The following is a 25,215-nucleotide window of genomic DNA, read 5'->3' as shown; positions in this document are numbered from 1 at the left end:
AGGGTAAATAGTTTCCCCTTTTTCGAAGTTAATGAATTTTAGTCCATTGTCTGTGCACCACCAAGGATCTGTCCACCAAGGACGAGAAAATTGTATACGTGCAGCAACCAAAAGCTCTTTGTCCAGAGGTAATGCCGTATGTGCATGTGTGGAGTTAATATCCAGTGTCCATATAGAATTATGAACATTTTCTGAGAACTCAGCAGTAGGCACAGAACTGAGAATTGATTTTACAAACTCAGGTGGATATAATAGAAGTGTTTTGTATCTGATCGATAGTGTTTTAATTTGTCAATGCGATTTTCGTGCGTCGTGTGTAGTTCGGTTGATGCGATTAAATGCGTATGTTGAGTTTGGAATTACGGAAAGGGTGTATGCGTGATCCAGTTTGAAAAACATTGTTAACTGCTTTCGAGGACGTCCCTTCATTTGAATCGCTTTTTGTTAAGTCAATCGTAGATTGTGGTAATGTGGCTATAGACTACCGTTTTTGCTTATTGAGCAGAAGATCTGGGGTTAGAACCTAAGCCTCGTTGCATTACGGAATTGATCTATACCAGGCCTCTATTGTCGAAAATCCTTAATAATAAAACACGGGGAAACGATTCGGAAAAGTAAAACATCTGTTTAGACACATGTGACGTATACTTGATCCGGTTTGCAAGACATTGTTAAATGCTTTCGGGGATGTAATTTCTTTTTAATAGCTTCATGTAACCGATAATTATGATTTAAGGAGCGCGAAGGCCTTACAGTGGCCGTTTTTGCTTACTGAAACATAAGAAGCACTCCTAGCGAATCAATTTTTTTTTAGTTTTCATGCGTATGCCGAAGTGAATCCAAATATTTGGACGGAATCGAAACTCAGATGACAACAATTTGTGACTCTGACTCTTAATCAAAAACATCCAAATACATTTACAAGTCAACTTTGATAGAAACATTCTTTTTTTTTTTTGTTCAATCCGTTTGAAAACGAAAGGTACGGAAATTAGACCTTAACCCTACATTGAAATCGATTGTCAAGTACAATCACTTTACAATGTACACGAAAAGTTTCTTACTTTGTTCCGAAAATGTCGCGAAAAATACAAAAAAAAACTTCAAAGCCGTTTTTCTCAGCTCTTGCTGGGAAACCGAATGGGACAATTATGTTGAAAATGGCAATGATAAGTTTTTAACGATAAATTTAATTTAGTTATTTTGAAACACTGTATATACATCCTAATATAATGACTCTATTTTCTTTCATTACAGTTTTGTTGTCAATCCTTTAACGCCCGCTCAAGAAACTTTGTGCCAGTTGCAAAATGTTACAGCTGCCAACAATCCTGCCAGTACACCACAAAGATCTTCCAGCATGTACTATATGGTGAAATTACAGCTGCGGTCAGAAAACGCATGCCAGCGGCCATGGAATTTCGAACGCGTTCCAAATAAGATTATTCGGGGTCTAGATAACGCACTAATCTATACCAGTACAAAGGAAGCATGCCTTTCCGCGTGTTTAAACGAAAAACGGTTCATTTGCCGCTCTGTGGAGTACGACTACAACAACATGAAGTGTGTACTGAGCGATTCCGATAGAAGAACAACCGGACAATTGGTTCAGCTAGTCGATGCTCAGGGTGTTGATTATTTCGAAAACCTTTGTTTGAAACCAGGTCAAGCGTGCAAATTCACTAGGGGCTTCCAGCTTCCACGCACGGGCGTCTCAGAAGATAAAGTTTCGCAGTATGTGGGACTACATTACTACACGGACAAGGAGCTGCAAGTCACGTCAGATTCGGCATGCAAATTAGCTTGTGAAATTGAAACAGAGTTCCTGTGTCGATCATTCCTTTACATGGGACAACCACTTGGATCACAATACAACTGCCGCCTGTACCATCTCGATCACAAATCGTTGCCCGATGGACCATCGACTTACTTGAATGGAGAACGTCCCCTGATCGATGTTGGAGAGCCATTAGGAGCATACTACGAAAATACGTGTGAAAGTGAGTAGCATTTAATAGGATTTTTGGTTGTCAATTACTGATTAATTGTTTTCGCATTTTGCGTACGTTGGCGATGGGCGACGGATTATATTGGCAGCCTATGATGCTACTTTCGAGATTTCCGGTGTATCATCAAAACTATTTGTGTAATAGTTCTACCATCCGGGTTACCGTTCGTTTCTGGTATTTGTTTATTAGGGTCTACCTATTACTTAAATTCAGCATGGACACATCTTCTGTCTGAAAATTATACAGGAATCCCCGAAGAGTGTGGTGTGTGGTGCTGTCCACATATCGTTTTTTCTAGTGACTAGTTTATAGTTGGCACTAATCACATACAGCTCAATCGGTTGGAAAACAGCCGAGAAATAACGGTCGGTGACCAGCTTTGCGGGGTTTGTGACTTAAATTGATTTTGGCTGAAAGCGTTAAACATTAAAAATAAGTGAAACATAGGTGGATACGCCAACAACAGACCTCGTTGACAGACAGACTCAGACCAACCAGGTCAACTTCAACTTGTTAATGACAGTCCCATCATCGGTGTAAAACAATAAGGCTTGGTTGGCTTTTTTAGACACAATTTTTCTCGGACTCTATTTATCCGTTGTCTATTAATTTCAAACTAAGAAATGATACATTCTCAACTTTTCATAGATCAGTCCATAATGCAAAATGGATCTGTTGTACCACAATGAATTCCGGATTATGTTGTGAACAAACTCTTCCAGGGGGGAAATTTTCACCTGCCTGATGGTGCCCCAAGTATGTTTTAAAATAACTTTATAGCTGGAGGCGACCCCGGCGTAGTGGTTAACATTCATACCTCTCACGCCAAAGTCACGAGTTCAAATCTCACCTCCGGACAAGTCACGAATGACCCAAGAGTTTGAAAGTCACTATAAAAAAAAAGAAGAAGACGAACTTTTTACAGCTGTTTACATGGAAAACCTTTAAAAATTCTTTAATTTTCGAATGACGGTTTCCGGACATTATGGTCATCAGGTTTAGCAATAATTAATGCAGTGGAAACAAATTTACTGTAGAAAGTTGCCGAACCCTCAATAAAACCATAAAAAGAGCATTTTGATTTCATTATTTCCGTTCTACAATGTCATCCAAAGAGCGGCACCGGTGGTGTAGTGGTAAGCGCGGTTACCTCTCACCCCAGAAGGCCTGGGTTCAATCCCAGTCGGCGCCGCCGGGATGTTCTGAGGCAGAAGTAAAGCCGTTGGTCCCTGGTTCATGAGCTAAAATGGGTCGATAGGTAGGGTCTAGGTGTTTGAGCTGCCTCCCTGGCGTCGGTAGCATTGGTGCTCAGCACGAAAAACAAGATCGACGGAAAACAAATCAAGGGAAAAAAAAGTCATCCAAACCTATTAAAAACTGTTTTAAAACAACTTTTTTCATATTAAAAGCTACGCTTTTTAATTAAATTTAACAAAACGGAAGAGATGTTTATATTTCAATGATTGAAAATCTGATTGCTGCTGAGAGTATGACATAATTAGTTTGCTATGATGGCAATATAAATAAAGTTTTTTTAAGTATACTAAAGTCCTCTTGAGAACGTATGGTTCTAATCGAGCAAACCAGTGCATGTTGACAGTTCGATTGGAACATCTCTTGGCAAACGTCTATACTTTTACTATAGAGCTTTGATCTATACGCCAAAAGACTGCCAATCTCAGATTTTGGTAAAAATTCTAATATGATTTTGGTAAAAAATATTCTCGGGTCTCCTTTCCAGCTATAAAGCAAGACCATGCTGGAGGTGGCTCTGCTCAATTCCCAGTTCGATCTAGGAATTTTTCAGGTTGGAAAATTTCGTGACTTCCCTGGATATCGAGTATGATGGTACTTACCATGCTATTATACTAATGCAAAAATGCCACTGGCTTAGAATACTCTCAATTAACTAAGCTGTGGACTGGCGCAAAGTCCGAGTAGGGACTTAATAAAGCCAAAGATGAAGAAGGTTAAACGGTTTTATGTATGGTCATTACACTTTATAAATGGTCTATTGGTTTCGCAACAGCTCGTTCAAAAGCAAAAATGTTTTATCAATTTGACAGTTTTGTACGATTTCAAAACAGCTATTTTGATGTGTTTTGCTGTGCTTTGAGTGTTTCTTAGTGGAAATTTATAATTTTTGTTAGTTTAGTGGACATGTTTTCACTATTTAAAGGATGCTGTAAGTACAAACTATTGAAAACAGCCGAATCTTATCTTACAATTGGGCCTTACAGATGGGTGAAAAATTAGTTTTATTGTATATATTTGACGTGGCAAAACTGTCTCGGTAGGAGAAATAGAGAAATCGGATTGTGCTAAGAAAAAAAAGCTCCATTATCCGAGCTGAAGCGTAGCAAGGACTTCAAAAAATTTAAGCATTTTAGAAACTGAAGCGGACGAGCAGCTTTTCCTCCTTTTCCTCCTAGTTCTGTATAAACTTGTTAAAATCATCCATTTTATATATAACAAGCACAGCAAAAAAATAATTTTGATATCACATCAAAGTGGATGCACTACAATCATGTCGAAAATTTCATGTAATTTTTATGACCACATAAATAAACAAATGCAGTAAAAGCAGCGTAATGTCAGTTCATGCATTGTATTAATGATAATTTTGTCCTTTTTAGCAAGTAATATTACACCATATTTTCGACATGATTGTAGTGCATCCACTTTGACGTGATATCAAAATTATTTTTTTGCTGTGAGATGTAGTTTTTTAATGTCATTGGTTATACATTAAAAACCATTAGGTTACATGAAACTATTCAGTTTTAATCCAAACCTTGTTGTTTGAGGATAAACTTAATGCAGACGGAAAAGTTTTATCAGGCTCTCTCTCTCAAAACCACAATAAACAATTATTGATTTTTTTTATGATGGTTTTATCAAACAACTTGGGTGGTCTTAGTTTGCGTGGGCGAGTTGTCAGTTTCGATAAATGTACGTTTAAAGGAAATGTTTACAAAGGTATTTACGTCGGCTTGGTTATTTCCTCGATAATTAAACCACTAGAAGGAACATTCAACCCCTCCCAAAAATAAAACATAATACAGTATTTCAGGCATAACATTTGATAACGGCACAAAAGCATTTGTAAACAAACTTTCTAAGGCCCTTTACACGCGGACCAAAGTACGCCCACGCAAACCAATACCACTTTCGGAAAGGTGATAGTTGCCCTTATCCGATGATGTTGTTGGTTTGCGTGAGCGTACTTTGGTTCACGTGTAAAGGGCTTTAGAAAGTTTGTTTACAAATGCTTTTGTGCCGTTATCAAATGTTATGCCTGATTTCTTCCATTTATGCGGCAGGTGGTAACGTCCTCCCATCGCTGTTTTTATGCTGTTCTTCATCCAATCACGCATGTATGTGATTAGTGTCAACCATAAACTAGTTATCAATAGAAAATCAGCTCAATTGGTTGAAGGACAGCCCAAAAACAGTGATGAGTCGACGGTACCACCCACCGCATAAATAGAGGAATTTAAATGTCAGAATAATGATGAAATTAAAAAAAAAAATAGTGAAAAATGTGTGTTAAGTTTGAGCCACAAAGAATAAAAAAAACCGTTCGTTTACACCTGGGTGGTATATTTATATATCTGAAAATTGTCTCATTCTCATCATAATTTCTAAGAGTTCAAAAACATACAATTCAGTTCAAAATGACCCTCGGGTCTCCGGAAACCGAACTTCTCTAAAAATTATACGAACAGCATCAAGATGATGAGATAGCAATTAACTATATTTTCATGGTACATGGATTTACAGGATTGATCATCCTTCCAAAATGTAAACTCATTTAGTTAAAAACTAACCGTGCACAAAGTATTTGAAGTAAATATGGGAATTAACAGCAGAGAGAAGCAAACTTTTTGTTCATATATTTCTATATTTTCACCATATAACTGAGCTTGTATGAAAGTTTCTCAGCTATAACTTTCTGAAGACCATTTTTCGAATAATATATTCGGGACAAAAGCTATTGATCATTCAAGACACTGATGTCTTATGAATCTGCTCAATCAACTGCTCAGCAGGCAACATTGGTGTTTATGTCGCGTGAAATAGAGCATATAAATCATGGCACAATACGGGGGTGGGACGTTTGGCCGAATGAAATTAATAGATTTCGAACCATTTGAAAAAATAGAATTCTCGAAGTTTTTTGATAGCTTCCAGGCGTAGTGATGTTTCCGAGATTTTTAACACTTGGATATTTTTCAGACTATTCGAATAAGAAATGTTTAAGTTTTAAGAATTTAGTGAAGTCTTGGACTGTGGTTTTCAGTTTCTCAGAAAGGAAGAAATTTAATATATTTCCAGGTTTTAAAGTTTGTGAAGAAATCAAAATTTAATGTTTTACTTAAGTATTTTTCCTTCATTTAAAAATGAGCAGTTCTTAAAGTTTTCTTGCTTTTCTGCCATTTTCCAGCTTTTCAAAGATACTCATTCTTTTCTCACATCAATGTTTTTGTCTTGGAGACGGATAGATGTACACAGAAAAAATTCTGAATTTTTGCTATCGCGTAAAATCTCCCTCGGTTAATGTTGAGCTACAGTTGGCATAAACAACGAAATCGTTTACAAGCTTGCATACAATATTGCTAATTTATACGATATTGTGCTTAAATTTTCACGAAATATCGAGTAAATTTATGCCAAATCTAGCGTTAGTTTTATGAGCGCTATATCTCGCAGAAATTTACATGAATTTTTCAAACGGTGAATTAAGGTTTTCTGTAAAAGATTTTTCCTTCTTTTTGAATGATAATTCTAACAGTACAAAATGTTCAAGTAGGATATGATTTCAAATGGTGCTTCTAGACAAGCTCACATAAATCATTGATAATTTTTTAAAGAATTAGTAATGTGTTATTACAAGAGCATTCAATTATAATTATCCCAATAGTTTAAGGGATTATGGTGAAATTAATTTAATAGATTTACCCAATGGTTAGAAGGAGACGTTCTCCTAAAGTTCTTAAGTACACTTCAGAGTTTTTATCTTGTTTATGTATATGTATAAAGAAGAATATTCCATTTTGCCAAACGTCCAAACGCCAACGGGGTATCATCGCACAATACAGTGTTGCCTAAAAAACAGCACAAGATTACCAATCTTTTAAATAATTAATTACTGTTTCAATTTCAAAGTATCGAACTTTTTAGAGTAGAAGGGTCGAAGGCGATGAACAAAAATTTTGCGTTTCCCAATGACGAACTTGTGCTCAGTCAGTTTCTAACTAAATGAGATTAAATTTTGGGAGGCAACAACACAGAAAAAAATCTGAATTTTAACTATCGCGTAAAATCTCCCTTCGTTTAATGTTTAGCTATACTTTGCATAAACAGCGAATTTGTTTACAAGAATGCATACAATATTGCTGATACAGGGCGGACTCGATTATCCGGAGTCTTGAAAAAAATTTCACTCCGGATAATCGAGCCATAAAAAAAAATTTTTTTTTTGGTCTTATGTGGTCTCATTTAATGTTTTTAGTTGTCCCATTGAACGCTATTGAAGGATTATGGAATCGGACCACTGGTTTTGTAGATATGGCCGGAACAAGTTTCGGCGTTTATGGGCCATGAGGCTAAATTTGACTTGAAAGGAACAAAACCCATTAAGCGACACATCAAATTAAATCAAAATTTGATATCAAGATCAATGGTGGCAAAAATTAAGTACCTTGGACCATATTGGCCACTTCCGGGCAAGTTCCGGGTGCCTCCGGAAAAGTGGCCAGAACCAGACTTGAATAATAATCTATCATGCGACACATCAGATTACATCAACATTCGAGAACCAGATCAATGGTGGAAAAATTAAGTACTTTGGACCATATTGGCCACTTCCGGACAAGTTCCAGGTGCCCCGGGATAGTGACCAGAATCGGAATTGGATGACAACCTATCATGAGGCACATTAAAATACATCAAAATACGATAAGAAGATCAATGGAATTGAACCCATGGACTATACGCTTGAGAACCGAACGTGTAGCCAACCACGCCATGGGACCCCTCAACTTGCGAAAAATCGTAGTCTCGTGACTCTCACGAGTGTGTAAAGACAAAGTTGAGCTTGGCTAAAAATCACGGCTACCGTGAAGGCACCATATTTGACGCGGTTCCTAACTTGACGCACTCGATCATTTTCGACAATTTTCCATTAATGTTTTTGAAACGTTAACATTGCAAATATTAGTTCCGGTGCTGTAGGGATGATAGTGTAACAATTCATTTGATGGTTGCTGATAAAGCGGCTGCAGGCGAAAATGAAGACGAGAATGCGGAATTCGATGTCATGTCTGATGCTGACATAGTCAATGCTGTTCTTAACCATGATTCACATTTTTATGAAGGAGAAAGCGTGACGAACACCACTCTGGATGAAACTGCAAACATTTCTACAGCACATGACAACCAAGATGAGGAGTACGAACCAGTTCCAGATCAATCAGCGCTGAACAGTATTGACACTATCATCACATGGGCTGAGGAAAACCAATTGCCGTTGGAACGGCAGTTTTTACTTCGTGAAATCAGGGGAAATATTCTTGATAAAATAGTCAATAAGTATTGATTTATGATCAAATTTGCAATTCTCTTTGTTTTTACTGAATCACTTTACTGATGAACTACTGTTTTTACTGAAGTGATGAATAAATGAATTGAACTACAAAATAAGATAAGAAAATTGATATAAATTTTCAGGTATGAAGCCACCAAAAGACTAATTCTCACGAAACCGCCCTCTCCGTTACTCACGCCAATTTTTATAACACGAGTACTCGCGCGTTGTACTTTGTACAACAGTGTGAGTTTTCCATTGCCATTTTGCAGCCGAGCTACCAATCGATATGAAACCAACGGGTATTCATTAAAAAACTTGTTTTTAACTTAATAAGCTAAAATTTTATCACAGTTAACCCACAAAAATGCGGATAATAGAGAAAATGTGAATGGAAACCGCACTTCACTTCACTCACTTCGCGGCACTAGTATACATGTAAAATTCTCGCATATATAAAATATTTCTAGATCCTTACCATATAAAAAGTGTCTGTCTCGGGCAAAGTTTTTCAGGAAGTCCAGATCTTTTCGTTGGTGGAGTAGTTCAGAAAATTCTAACTACGTGGCGCTAGTATATACATGCAATTTTCGCATACACAATAGCTCGAGATCCTGAGTAGATAGAAGTTACTGTCTTCGGCAAACTTGTTCAGGGTGTCAAGTAATTTTGGCTGTTGGACAGTAGTTCAGAATTTTCTCACTACACGGCGCTAGTATAAACGTGAAATTCTCATATAAAATATCTCGAGATCCTGACCAGATAGAAAGTTACTGTCTTAGGCAAAGCTGTTCAGGAGATCATAGCTTTTTTGCTGATCAACAGTAGTTCAAAATCTTCTCACTAGGTAGTGCTCGTATACATGTTAAGTTCTCGCATGTGATACATCACTAGATCCTGACCAGATAAAGAATAAATGTCTTTGGCAAAGTTTTTCAGGAAGTCAAGATCTTTTCGTTGGTGGACAGTTGTTCAGAATTTTCTCCCTACTCGGTGCTAGTATACACATGCAATTCTCGCATACACAATAGCTCGAGATCCTGAGCAGATAGAAAGTTTTTGTTTTCGGCAAACTTGTTCAGGGGGTCAACTTTGTCAGAGACAGTAACTTTCTATCTTGTCAGAATCTTGATATATTCCATGTTGTAATCAATTAAGTCAAATCCCACGTAGTATGGTCACAGTTTTCACGGTTTCCATTTACATTTTCCCTATTATCCGCATTTTTTAGGTGTTAACTGTAATCAAAGTTTAGCTTGTTTAGATCAAAACAAGTTTTTTGAGGAATACTCGTTGGTTTCAGATCGATTGGTAACTCAGCAACAAAATGGCAATGGAAAACTCATGTGTGTTGTACAAAGTACAACACCGCGAGTAACGGAGGGTTAAAGGCCATTTGGTACATTTTTTTTACGGATCTTCAAAAATTTTGTTCGGTTGCCATTACCCCCCCCCCCCCCCCCCCGAAACGTGACGTAATTAGTGAACGTACCATCATGCGATTCAGTTTTTGTATGTTGTTGTGGAACATGATATATTTGATTCCTTTCAGTTAAGTTAATCCAAAACCCCTTAACGCTGGATTTTGTAACAAATGCACACAAACATAGTCATTTTATTTCAGCAACCTTATCTTTCAGCAGATGATCCGGACAGCAATTTCAACATTAATAAAAAAAACTACATATGCCAGCAACACTGACTGGGTGTATCCTATGGCTTACCTTCCCTACTAACATAATTCCTAAATTCCCGAGACATTTATGAGGGGTCGTAGAGTTCTCTGCATCTCTCTTAAGTAAATGTTGGACTAACATACCTTTCCTATCCCTACCAGTTGTAAGGACGTGGCCAGGACAATCCTTAACTGTTGGAGCGGGATATGTCTTTATCTGGGAGATAGTAATTACTTCCTACTTACTATCTGTCCAGTAATAGATATCCGTCTTGCTCTTAATAGTTTTGAATTCGTACCACCTACGATATTGTGCAACTTGTTCGATGCTAATGCTAATGCTAAAATGCACACAAACATAGTCATTTCCCGATCTTGTCAGACTGAGTCGAACGATGTATGTTACTCGTCCTCGGATCAAAAGTCGGTTTTCCAAGCGGTTTATGAAAAATAATTTGCAAATAGGTAAAAAAATATGACTCCGGATAATCGAGCCATTTTCTCCGGATAATCGAGCCCCGGATAATCGAGCCTCCGGTTAATCGAGCCTCCGGATAATCGAGTCCGGCCTGTATACACGAAATATTGCGTAAATTTGTAACAAACCTAGCGTTAATTTTATGAGCGCTATATCTCGCAGAAATTTACATGAATTTTTCAAACGGTGCAGGACCCGATTTGGGAGCGTTTAAGCACAAACTCAAAATGTTTGCATTAGTCTAACGAACAGCCTCAAGATGGTGCATGCTGTAGAAATTGAACTCCATCGAACTTTTCTCGCAGATCTGTTGAAGAGGCTTAGTCAGTGTGTAGAACTCTGACGAAGGTATTCGATCTGGATTCAAAAGAATATTTATCATCTGAATACCAATACTCATTTTAAGCAACTTTGAAGTCTGAAAATGATTCTTGGCAAAACAAAAAAGTTCGAGAACCGCTGTTCCAAACTTCAGAATCAGATTGGTGCTAAAACACTAAGGAATCGTGCAGATACATTCAGTTAATTGAAGTGGTGCAAAAATCCTGCAAAATGCGAAAAGAATATAAAGTTGGGATCAAGTATAAATTTCCAGTCGGTAAGTCATATATAGTTAAAATTCCAAATTTGACCATAATCAATTAGTATACATTCTTTTGGCTAAGCATAATTAAACTAATTTGTGAATCACGGAGTCAGGGTTCAATTCCCACGACAGTTGAAAAATCTGTTGGTAAACGGAACTTTCTCTATTAGTCTACTTGGCGTTGATTATGGTCCGAATGCCTGTCTGTCTAATGAACCGGTGCGGGTTGTAGACGGTGTCGTTGGAAATAGTCTTATGGAGCTATATAAAAAAAACACAGACATATGTGCAACTCCTACTGAACTCGGAAACATTGCATCTTTCATAAGCCGTTTAAGAGAATTACACAAAAGAGTTAATGATATTGCAATAAGTGATACATAAGCAGATTGTGTACATATTTATTCAGTTCGATGAACTTTATTTCTAACGCACTGCCAGTGTTCAATGACACACGCATTCTACTGCAAATCAAAAATTAATTGAATGGAGAGTTTTACATTTTGCTTTACTCGCTCATTGCACCCGAAATTTCACTCACGAGAGGTTAGATCGAACTGACCATTATGAGCAGCAGCAAGACGCTAAAATTGAAAGCGGAATTAAATTTGACCCAAAAACTTTCAACTTGACGAAAGAGAAAAGCATCAATTTTCATCGGCGGACGCAATGGAAAGGAAATGTAAAGAAAGACGTGAAGATCGTTTGTGCTATGTGCTTTGCAAAATATGCATTTCGGTGGAAAGCTATGATTAATCGGGCTCATAGACAATAATGAATCGTTGCCTCTTCAGTCTCTGAGTGCTAAGGTCAGGGAACATATAGATGCTGCCATGTTTCTCATTTTATATTTATCTTATTTGGTTGGTAAGCAGAAATGCTGATGCCGGAAAACATTCATCCAATTATCATTAAACCCACAACACTAGATTCGTCCTTGCATTGAGTGTGCTGTTTTAATTTTTGTATGCGAATCGTTCATTTATAAAAAAATGTTTAGTAAAATTCAAACAATTTATCATGCTGCGTTCAAGCTGTATATTGTACACATACATTCTACTGCGAATCAAAAATAAATCTAATGGGGTTAAATTTTCATGCTATTCTATGCCACATAATGTGGAGAGCAAGATAATACTATTTAACATAATTAATGTTTAAACAATAATTTTAATCGAAACCAAATATACCTATTGTTAACAATATTCTTCTTAATCATCTTCGACGCATTTTAAGCTTATTGCTTATCGCACATGAGCTTATTGCGTGCTCTCAACTTTTTTTTTTTCCTTGATTTGTTTTTCGTCGATCTTGTTTTCCGTGCTGAGCACCAATGCTACCGACGCCAGAGAGGCAGTTCCCACACCTGGATCCTACCTATCGACCCATCAACTCATGAACCGGGGACCAACGGCTTTACTTCCCGTGGCGTGATCAGAGATGTTATGCATCAGAACATCCCGGCGGCGCCGACTGGGATTGAACCCAGGCCTGATGGGGTGAGAGGTAATCACGCTTACCACTACACTACCGGCGCCGCTGTGCTCTCAACTTAGTGTTCTAGATTCACTTCCACAGTTATTTATTGAGAGCTTTCTATGCATGTACCATTTTTGCATTAGTATTTAATGCGTGCCAAGTACAATCATACTCTATGCTCAGGGAAGTCGAGAAAAGTTCCAACCCGAAAAATTCCGGGAATCGAACCCAGCGACGTCCAGCAAGGTCTTGCTTTGTAGCTGCGCCTTTATCGACTGAGCTAAGGGAGACCCCAAGATGGCCGCGTGTGTCCAAGTTTTTAAACCTATTGATTTTGTAAGAAATTTTTTGTTATCAGTTGAATCTAAGTTAAACTTTAAATTTGCTGACGCTTTTCAAAATTTTCATGTATAAAAAATATGATATGATCAGACAGGGATCACATGAAAGCACACGCGCAGCACAAAAAAGGTTTTGCTGTGCACTAAGGGTCTTCTACACTAATATTTTATAGATGATAGAGAGCACACAAACATATTTTTGAATCGATCAACTGGTTCCGGTGAATACTAGTATCGATACTACAAGTGACCTGAAACGTTCTGACATATTAAAATACATGAACATTCAAAAAAAAAATAATGGTAGCTACATTTAATTCCCAGGTTCACAATGGTCACATCTGGACATGTTCCGGGTAAGGTACTTAGTGGTGAAAGCGTCCCCCGCCAAGGGCAATCGTTGCAACAAGTTAATGCAATAGGGCGAATTCAACGAGCTTCTACTTGGCAACTTTCCATGAAAAACATTAACAATTAAAATTACATTTAAATCAATTGCATTTACATTTAAATCATGGCCATATCCAGAGGGTGCAGAGGGGCATGGCGAATTCCCTATCTAATTAACTAACATAATCATTCTACGTAACGCAGCCTCTTCGTGGTGAGATGCGGTGTAAGATCTATCACCAAGCCCTAGTCCTGACTACTGCAAACTTGGGAAACAGACACTATAAAAACACTGCAGATTGCGGGCTTTGAAAAATTACCACAATTCCATGTTTGAAAAATGAAACAAGATTTTTTTTTTTTTTTTTTTTATATTAATTTATTTGTACAGGCTCAATCGAATAAACTTTACAGAGCCGAGTTATCATTTGCATTATACATGATTAATGTCTTAAATCTAGAGTTAAAGGAATTGAACCGATTACTCGCGGTCGTCTCGAGGTTAGTGGAGATTTACAATTTTTTGGATGGGGAAAGGGAGAAGGAGGTTTGAAATATGATTTATTATACAAATATTTAATTAATCCTAAAACATGAACTTATTTCTATTCATCTTGAAGACAAACATTAAAAAAAACTACACGCACAATACACAAACTAAACACAAGGTTAATCAAACTTACAATCTAAGGTTAGTATTCTTAAAGTAAACATATATGAGTTTCATAAACTCCAGATCACGTCTAGCCAAAATATCCCGAACTGGAACATTAGGTTGTCTACCTCGAGCCCGAAGGGAATCGCACAGCTCAGATCTGACTCCACGATGCTCAGCACAAGACCAAAGGATGTGATCGGCGTCTTGGTAACCTTGTCCACATTCACAGAGATTGCTGTCTCCCAGCCCAATACGAAACAAGTGAGCGTTTAACGAATAGTGATTGGACATGAGGCGAGACATCAGACGAATGAAGTCTCGACCCACATCCAACCCCTTGAACCAAGGACTCTTCGACACCTTAGGGATGATCGAGAATAGCCATCGTCCCAAACTTCCTTCACTCCATTTATTTTGCCAGCTGGCGAGCGACTGTTGACGATAAATGAAGAAAAATTCATTGTAGGCGATTTGTCGATCGTAAATATCGCCTTGCATAGCGCCCACCTTAGCAAGTGAGTCCGCCTTCTCATTGCCCGGAATCGAGCAATGAGATGGGACCCATGCAAAGGTGATGACAAAAGATCTTATAGATAAAGCACTCAAAAGCTCTCGTATTTTCATGAGAAAATGCGAGGAGTGCTTTACCGGCCTCATAGAGCGAATAGCCTCGACAGAACTGAGACTATCCGTAAACATAAAGTAGTGATCTGGTGCAAGTGAGGCGATAGTTTCAAGCGTATAATGTATTGCCACCAGCTCAGCAATATATACGGAACAGGGAGCTTGAAGCATTCGAGAGGCGCTATGAAATTCGTTATAAATACCAAAACCAGCGGACGACTCTATTAGTGATCCATCTGTGAAGAACGATCTTGCGGAATCAACTTGGCCAAACTTTGCAGCGTAAATTGACGGAACAATCATGGAACGATGATGTTCTGGGATTCCACGAATCTCCCGCGTCATAGATAAATCAAAACTAACTGAATTGCCGAAGTCGGAGAAGCATACACGATGGGGATTATGCTGTGAAGGGCTGACATCCTGAGTTATGTACACGTAGTACAATGACATAAAACGAGTTTGAGGGTTTAGCTCAAGAAGCTTCTCAAAGTTTTCGATTACCAGTGGGTTCATTACTTCACAACGGGTGAGGAGCCTGAGGGACAATTCTGAAAACCGATCCGATAGTGGCAACATGCCCGCCAACACTTCGAGACTCATCGTATGAGTCGAGTGCATGCATCCTAACGCGATACGAAGACAACGATACTGGATACGTTCCAGTTTGATGATGTGAGTTTTAGCCGCCGACTGGAAACAAAAACTACCGTATTCTAAAACCGATAAAATCGTTGTCCGGTACAACGTTAGAAGATCTTGCGGATGAGCTCCCCACCACGTTCCGGTAATTGTTCGGAGAAAATTGATCCTTTGTTGGCATTTTCGTCTCAGATACTCAATGTGGGATCTCCAGGTGCATTTGGAATCGAACCAGACCCCAAGATATTTGAAAGACATGGAATGAGTGATCGGCTTACCCAAAAGTTGAAGCTTCGGTTGTGCTGGGCTATGCTTCCTAGAAAAAACGACCAACTCAGTTTTCTCCGTGGAGAATTCGATACCTAGCTGGATAGCCCAAGTAGACAAATTGTCTAAGGTATCCTGTAAGGGTCCTTGCAGGTTGACCCCTTTGGGCCCTGTCGTAGACACTACGCCATCATCTGCAAGTTGTCTCAACGTGCAGTTGTCACTTAGACAATTGTCAATTTCTCTGACATAGAAATTGTACAAAAGGGGGCTTAAACATGAGCCCTGGGGGAGACCCATGTAACTAAATCGAGAAGCTGTAGAGTTTCCATGAGAAAAGCTCATATGTTTCTCTGACAGCAAATTGTACAAAAAGTTATTAATTAATGGGGAAAGGCCACAAGCGTGGAGTTTGTCTGAAAGGACTTCAACCGATACTGAATCAAAAGCCCCCTTAATATCCAAGAACACAGAAGCCATTTGCTCTTTTTTAGCAAAAGCCAACTGGATTTCTGTGGAAAGCAACGCGAGACAGTCGTTCGTTCCCTTACCCCTACGGAAACCAAATTGAGTATCTGAGAGTAGGTGGTTCGTCTCAACCCATTTGTCGAGGCGAAAAAGGATCATTTTCTCCAACAATTTTCGAATGCACGATAACATCGCGATGAGACGATACGAGTTATGATCTGACGCGGGTTTTCCAGGCTTTTTAATGGCTATAACTCTCACTCGCCTCCAATCATCTGGAACAATATTGAACTCCAGGAACTGACAAAACAAGTTCAACATGCGCCTCTTAGCGACGTCTGGGAGGTTCTTCAACAAGTCGAACTTGATCCTATCAGCCCCCGGAGCCGAATTGCGACACGAAAGGAGCGCGAGTGAGAGCTCCAGCATTGAAAAAGGCTGGCTGATCTCGTCTACCGAATTCGTCGTTTCGCGAGGAATCATCTGGCACGGCACGGAATCAGGACATACTTTTCGCGCGAACTTGAGAATCCACCGATCCGAGTACTCCTCGCTCTCGTTGTTTGAAGGCCGGTTACGCATCCTTCGCGCCGTGTTCCAAAGCGTATTCATCGACGTTTCGCGCGATAAACCGTCCACGAATTGCCGCCAGTATCCGCGTTTCTTGGCTTTGATGAGGCTCTTGAGTTCGTGTTCAAGAGTCGAGTACGCTTCGAAATACTCGGGTGTTCCGCGTTTCCGGAAAAGCTTAAACGCGTCGGACTTTTTACGGTAAACCTCAGTGCATTGCTGGTCCCACCAAGGGGTAGGAGGTTTTCTACGAAAAGACGTTCCTGGAACCGGTCGAGTTTGAGCTCGAAGCGCGCTGTCCAAGATCAGATTGGAGAGGAAGTTATATTCCTCCAACGGTGGAAGCTCTTCTACCGACGACACGGCTTCATCTATCGCGGTCTTGAACGTTGTCCAATCGATATTACGGGTGAGGTCGTACGCGACGTTAACGGATTCCGACGAATTGAACCCACTGGCAATCGAAACTTTGATCGGCAAGTGATCACTACCGTGGGGATCCTGGATCACATTCCACGTGCAATCCAACGATAATGAATTAGAGCAAAGTGTGAGGTCTAATCTACTTCCATTTGAGGATGGACCAGCCAGACGTGTTACTTCTCCATTGTTAAGAATTGTCATATTGAAGTTATCACAGAGGTCATATATCAAAGTAGAACGGTTGTCATCATACAATTCCCCCCAGCCTGTACCGTGGGAATTAAAATCTCCCATAATCAACCGTGGAGTAGGAAGAACTGAACAGATATCTGAAAGTTGTTTTTGACTATTCGAAACTTGGGGAGGAATATACACAGAAGCAATACAAAGGCTCTTGCCTTTAACAAAAGCCTGACATGCGACAACTTCAATACCTGGAAATTGTGGAAGATTCACTCTATAGAAGGAATGGCACTTTCTGATCCCCAAAAGTACTCCTCCTCCACGCGAATCCTCACGATCCAGTCGAATAATGTTAAAATCATGAAAAGGAAGATCGATATCTGAAGAGAGCCAAGTTTCACACAGAGCAAATGCATCACAATCATTATTGTGAACCAAAAACTTAAACGATTCTATCTTAGGAATAAGACTTCGACAATTCCACTGTAGAACAGTGATCAAATCCCCGACCTCGTTTGGAAAATTATCCATCGAAGGAGATGATTGCTGCAAGGAGGGGCCACTTCAATGTCAACTGCTTCAAGAGGGTTTTCACAGTAGGAAGCATTGCCAGAACAATGCTTTTCAGAGGATCAGAAATATCGAGGTAATTGAGGATACTGTCCACAATGTTATCAAATGAGAACAACCCAGATGAAGAAGGGGCTTGTGTTCTGAAAATTGGGGCATCGGGGGTTTTGGATGTCCCCGGGAGAGGTGGAAAATCCTGGATATAATCAGTTCTGCGGAATCCAGGAGGAGTAGAAGTCTCCTTTTTTCCACCACTCCTTGATTTGGGCAAGCTGATTTTTGGTTCTTCATTGTCAACTTTCCGCGAACGGATGCGTTTTCGTTTCCGGGCAGAACCTTCCGGAAAACTGAAAGAAACTCCCTTCTCAGCCAAGTCAGAGCCAGACTCGTAATCTGACAAAAGAGCGAAGGGATTTGTTTCGTTGGTCGATGGCTTGGCCGTCTTAAGCATTTCTGCAAAAGACCGCCTGGAACGCTCCTTAAGAGAGCGCTCTAGTTTTTCCCCGCGTTGTTTGTACACCGGACACGACGAGAGACCATGAGGAGGAGATCCTTTGCAGTACACGCATTTTGGTGCCGTGACTGTGCAGGCGCCATCCTCGTGCTTCTCCCCGCATTTGGAACAGCGTGTCTTGCTGCCACAGTGAGAGGCCGTATGTCCCAACTGTTTGCAGTTTTGGCAGATCATGACCCGAGGAACAAACAAGCGCACAGGTAGCCGAAGTTTTCCCAACTCGATGTACTGAGGAAGGGCTGAACCAGAAAAGGTCACGCGAAACGAGTCTGTGGGGGTAAAACTCTTTTTACCCTCGCTGACAGATACTGAGCCCAGTTTTTGGACATCCAGTATCTTCACCGGGGGCCAACCGCCTGCTTCTCCAAGATCTCGGGGGTCAGACTCGCTTCGGTGACCACACCTTCGATCTCCACATCACGAGCTGGTATGTAAACCCTGTACTCAATCGTAAAGAGCTGGGAGGCAGCAATCTCGTTAGCCTGCTTCAGGTTAGAAACGACAACACGAAGTTTATTATGCCTAACCTTCGTGATTTCGGTCACGGCCGAGTATCGCTTCGTCAGATCAGTGGAAATTTGCATCACAACACTTTCCGCTCTTGTACACGGCTTCACTTTGTTGGTCTATGACTCAACTATTATAAAAACGTTAAAAAATCCGCGGCGACGAGCACAAAATCGCGAAAACTTCACCAAACGAACTTTGCGAAAATTTGGAAACGTCGAGAGCTTCCCCCCGGCGCCGTACTAGCACTTTCCTGTTGTTCAATTCTCTATGCATTGGTCTGGCTGTCAGGCTTGTTGTTTCTTTTACACTCGCACTCTTAAAATGCAAAATGTTTTACGTCATCATCATTGCCAAACATCAGTGAGAAAGGGACAAAAAAAAACACATGACCAGTCTTGTTTTGTTGGCACAGTCGGAGAGGGTGTGTGTGTTTATTTTCAGTTGTGCTGATTCACAAGGTTGCTAGAATCATTTCACCGAATTCAAAATAAAACATCAATTCTCAAATGAATGTTGCGTGAGGATTGCGTTAAAATTGAAAGAAATATTGATTGCGATGGCTTATTACGCGTAATAATGCATTTCTACTTCGTAAATGATAATGTCGAGTACTAACAGATATTATGACTAAATACTAAACTTGCTTTTGGCAGCACTGCCAGCTGACTAATGTATGCAAAAATTATGCTCAATTCGTGCGTAACTTCTTCGTGTTCTGGGTGCAGTTTTTAAATCAGCGATAAAAATGCCGCATTTAACGAAGGCAAAAAAGGCGGCTTTAAAACGCGAAGCTTTAAAGCGTAAAAACAGGAATCCAGTATGTGAAAGCGTGGCGATGTATAATCCAGAACCGGAACCGGAAAGCGATGAGGAGTTTGAAGAGATTCTGAACTTTCTCTCTGAATCTGATTCAGCATGTTCGGTCAATAGTGAGGGCAGTGAATTTGAGTGTTTTCTTAAGGTTAAAGATGCCAATGTCGAGGAAGATGATGTTCAGATGATCGAAATCGGTAATGAGACCTGCGCGTTTGGTTTCGGAAGTGTATGGGAAACTTTTAATGCTTCCACATGCAGTGAGCTGCAGAACTTCTCTCTCGGGGATATTGAAAAGATGGATTTGTTTGACAATATGGAAACGATAGGCAGTGCTTTTGAATGTGTTAAAATGGCCGAGGAAAATGAAGAAAATATACGGCATGTGCATGATGATGACAGAAATGAAAAGGATGAAGGTATGTCATACATAATTCTTAATTATAGTTTTATTGATGCCGATTTCCCTGTGTTGTCAAATTACAATTAAGGAGAAACCACAATGAATGCCGTTTTCCAAAATAATATGTTTTCCTGAAAACCTTGGAAGAAAAAAAAATCCCGAGTACTCTCCAAAATACTTTTTCTGTATTGTTCCGCAAGAACAGAGATTGAAAATTATATTTCTTTAATAATTTTACTCCTCTACAATAAGTAGCTGAATCATAATTGCGAAAAAACCATCGTTGATATTTTACCAAGATTCATGGCAAGTCCGTTCTGTAGCAGAAATCAGCAAGCTGAGGAAACGCGTCTTTAGTTTTCTTTGTACCATTTCTTATTCTTATTCAATGGGGAAATCAATATTGGACTTCTTCCAAAACGACAATGCGACACCATCATAAGTGCTACGGAGTTGGAGGTTCGGGTAGGGTATTTGGTTAAGCGAACCACCACACGGTAAGAACTATTGTCAATACTTTCAAGTAGTGACAATAATATTGATGATGTGCATATATAAATATTGTCAATATCGATGTATTCACGTCAATATAGAATAAATTGACAATACGATTATTGTCAATAAAAATTGTCGTGTGGGGTGCACTTTAGGGTTCGCCTCAAGTTGGCGATCAAACCAAAAGTATGTATTGTTTTTTGTGTTGCTCATTTAATCTCTCGATAGCCGACTATCGAAAAAAAATATTCATTTTGTTTAGTGATTATGCATTTTAAGAGTCATGACGGAGAGCTTGGGATTAAATCCATGATTTTCTACTCAGTAAGCAAAAACGATCCCTCCAGAGTCATCGAGCACTAGGTTTTCGTTTGATATGGTTTGATAGGTTTCCGAGGTTGATGATTAATCTCAAATATACAAATGACGATGGTGATATATTGTGCTGTGGAAGATCTTGGGGTTTAATCCATGATTTTCTGCTCAGTAAGGAATAGGCTAGTCAAGTAGTGAGCCAATTTAAAATCGTTAGTTTCCACCGGTTGATATTACTACTTACCTATATCAGTAAGTATAGGCCGATGGTAAGAGAAATAGATGATGAATACTTTACATCTAATATCTGGAATATGTAGCGCAAAGTCCGGGAGTGGTCGGAACAAACGTATTTGCTCTTAGTTCTTTTAATTATTCGATCTATCGATATCTATTATCGTAACTCCTTCTGTATTTGGATTGGTGGCCCTGAAAAGGGCCGTTTGTTTGTTGGTTGTTGGCCGTGAAAAGACAAATCCACTCGCCCGGACCTGGTACGTAGATGACATTACTTCAAGAAAATAGCTTTTGAATATGTTTGTAAAATATATAAAACATACTATATAAAAACTATAAAGGGAAAATGGATGTAATATCGGCCTAAATGCCCTTAATTTGGGTCCATACATAAATTCAGCAATCGACTTAATTTTCAATAGCGACCAAAAATATCCATTAGTAACGTCCCAGTGACGCGTTCATCTAGATAAAATTGATAAATAGCAGATTTTTAGCGATGGGCCCAATCTTAGATCCATAGTCCGACATTAGAGCCATTTCCCCTACAATATCAACGGAAATACTCTAAGCTACAATTTGGAACCCATTGGTTCTCCAATTCGGAAAAGCGCAGAGAGTAAATTAAATACCCCGTTTTACGGTAATTAAAATAGACTGTTTGAAAAAAAAATTGGCTGCGGCATTTTTCATATTCTCTATCTCCGCCGTTCGCTTGTAATGTTCATATGCAAGACCACCCGTATGCTGGCTGTTTTGTATCGCTTTGGACGATTGTTTTGCAAAAAATGTGCATTTGCCACCTCTGACTGTTCGCTTCTGGATATGCGTGAAGCTTTTGGGCTAAAGGTCATATTTTTTGCACAGAAGATGACTCGATCTGTGGTCTTACACAAAGTTGTTTGACATAGTTTGTTCTATCTAAGGCTCAAGCACGGGTAATATTGAGCCGTTTGTGAATTTTTGACAAGAAAATGAATAGTTTCTCACCATTAATTTCCCATACAAACTTTTAAGTTCTTCCGCAAATCCAGATCGCAACCAAATTCATTCGAATTTGACGAAGTTATTCGAAATATCAATACAGATCGGAAGACCTGTTGGAAGCTGGGAGTTATTAAATTGACTCACCCTTATGTGGTGCATTTCCAATGAAAAATTTAAAAAATGTGCAAAAAATGATAGGATAAGAGGATGAAATTAAATTTTTACATTTAATATCTTAAATATTCCAAGGTAGCAGCGCGGTAGTGTGTTCGTCCTCCTAAATTTATCATTACTTCCGACAGGTATCATGACATCGATTCGACCAGGGTTTTTTGTAGTTTCTGGCAGGTACTCCACACAGCTTTAATATCTTTTTGTAACTGCTCTTCAAATTTCGTCCGAGCTCTGAGGACATTACAGTACATTCATGTTTCTCTGGGGCAAATACTCTATCACCAGCTTTCACTTAAGTTTGAAGTTATTGTCGTGCATGGACACAAAGATACTACCTCATCAGCGGACATGCGACTGCGCAGGGGAGTTTTCGTGTTGTTCTCTGTTTTTCTAACATCGTTGTTTCTGTATCATATCACCTAAGATTACAAAATTGCAAAATTATTTTAAAAAAATCGTCCATAAATTTGTTTTATGTTTTTTATGCAAATCTGTAATACAATCTAATATTTCCCAATTTGGTGTAGGGAACCGTGTCGTGTACTGTACTCTGATCTAAAACAAGAAGTCATGGAAGATAAAAATCCCTATTTTGTTCGTTAACAAAGTAGAGCACAAGGATTGTTTAAATAAATGTAGACGACATGAAACTATTCTTGGAAATATGAATAGTATCTAATAGTGTCGTGATTAAATGTGGAATCGGTAATTTTAACACCTGGTGTAAGATAAATATTTTAGAATTTATTGTGAGTAAAAAATCAATTTCATTGCATTTAGGGTTAAATACCCCATTTCCGGCCTATTAAGAACAACCCACACTTTATCTTTCTTAATCTAGCGCAACTTAGCACCAAACGGAATGTTATTATTACTGATGGCTTCCAAATTTATTTACCATTCCGTATGTACAGTAATATTTGATAAAGAGAAACCAATCGTTGAGATATTGTCAAAAGTATAAAACTGCTTCTTGACGCCAAACTCGGCCTACGGATTCTAAACTCGGCCTAACGCATTGAAACGCCATTGAAACGCCAATGAATTCACTTCGGCCTATCGGATGAAGATAAAAATTGATTCGGTCGGAGCGCTTCTTTTGTTTTTGGGAATAATTGAAGCAAACCTTCATATCACGCGATATCATTGATTTCGTTCCGTAGCTTATTAACTAAAGTATCGTACCAAACGCATAATTGACTTGTTAACTCTGAAATCATGGATTTATTTGAAGTTTTCTGCTCGATAGGCCCAAAATGGGCGATTAGGCCGAAGTAGTTCTCTACCCTACTAGAACGCACGTGTTAGTGCAAAAAGCAATAACTAATGTCGTTTTCGTTTTTGCGGTGTAGCTACACCGGTGCTACACTGCCGTACACCGAAATATTTTAGGGTGTAGATATAGGATGCACCTTTGTTTACAAACAAATGATGTTGAGCTGTCAAAGACTCGCGCTTATTCCTGCTTACACTACACCGGTGCTACACCGCAAAAACGAAAACGACATAAGATACACCGGGGCAAGTGGAACCGCGGGGTTAGTGAGATTGGCCATTTGAAAATCTGAATACTTAACTGTGGTTGCGATAAAACGAGAAACTCCATAGAGCCAATGGTGTCATCAGCAGTATTACGCCATTGGTTATTGAAGGTTTCCGTTTTATCGCACGCAGATCGCACCCATGTGTGCACATGCACTTAACCATTCAGATTTAAAAAATGTAGTAATGTTGTGGATCATTATAATTTTCGTTTTTTGATCATTATAATAGCATTACCAACTTTAAGAACTAATTTGCGATACAGTTGAATTGCTACTATGCTACCTGAGCTATAACGTATATATGTTGTGTCCGCGAGTCTCGGAGGCCTCCAAAATTAGATAAGTCCATGTTCCCCGGATACAACATATCTAGATAGAGCAGGAATTAGGGCGTAACAGCTTTTGTAAACAATGACTTCTATCGATGATTTCTAGGAATTCAAGACACGTCCACGCAGACCAACCTAATCATCGGATAAGGGAAGTCTTTCCCTACCCGATAAGGATGTTGGTTTGCGTGGGCGAGCCTTGAATTTCTAGAAATCATCAAGAGAAGACATTGTTTATAAAAGCTGTTAGGCCCTAATTCCAGCTCTATTTAGATATATTCGTTATGTGTGTTTTACCTAACTATAGGGTTTGAGAGAATTCTCTCACTGTTTAGAAGATTACATAAATATTAACTTGGTGTATAAGCGGTTTAGATTATGTGTATCGGTGCATCAGTTCATAGTATTGGGGGTTGTCTAGTATCCCTTTAATTGGAAGCAAAACGCGCAGAAATCGCCATCATTCGACGATTTCTGCAACAGTTTCGGCGCGTTTTGTTTCCGAAGAAACAGAAAATATTCCAACGACCACATGAATCTGATCATGTCGTGATTCCTTTCGCGATTCGGTTGAAATTTTTTTATGCAAAATTATAAGAGAATCTTACAATTCTTTTCATTGGGTTAACGCATATTGCAGAACAATAGATTAAGAATGAAGAACACTCTAACGCGTAGTTGAACTACTGAAGTAAAGTATTAGAACACCTCTTATACAGTTCCAAAGAAAATAATCATTGTAGATAAAATTGTGGCTGCCTAAACTTTGATAACATTACAGTACAAGCACAGCAGTGTTTATTTCTGAAAGCCAATCGTGGATTTGGGCTCGGGTCCTCTGGCGGGGGCCACTCCTTCAATCAACCCCCCCCCCCCCCCCACATCAACACACTGCATAAGGCCAACAGTACTACATGTGGAGTTCTCTGGAAAGTGTCCTAG

At 39.2% G+C, this 25,215-nt stretch overlaps 1 protein-coding gene across 1 annotated transcript in view; it reads left to right on the top strand.

Moving 5' to 3' along the window:
* tyn (trynity) overlaps nucleotides 1-25,215 on the top strand; it is a 74,451-nt gene that overhangs the window by 40,123 nt on the left and 9,113 nt on the right. Inside the window, exon 3 of the mRNA XM_065238084.1 lies at nucleotides 1,258-2,000. Coding sequence (XP_065094156.1) covers nucleotides 1,258-2,000 — 743 coding nt within the window. The remainder of the gene's footprint in view (nucleotides 1-1,257; nucleotides 2,001-25,215) is intronic.

This window comes from Ochlerotatus camptorhynchus, unplaced genomic scaffold, assembly GCF_037179485.1.
Source record: "Ochlerotatus camptorhynchus isolate MF236.1 unplaced genomic scaffold, CSIRO-AGI_Acam_v1.1 ptg000696l, whole genome shotgun sequence".
NCBI classification, from domain to species: domain Eukaryota; kingdom Metazoa; phylum Arthropoda; class Insecta; order Diptera; family Culicidae; genus Ochlerotatus; species Ochlerotatus camptorhynchus.
Note: the sequence above shows the minus strand (reverse complement) of the source record. Positions and strands in the feature narration are given on the sequence as shown.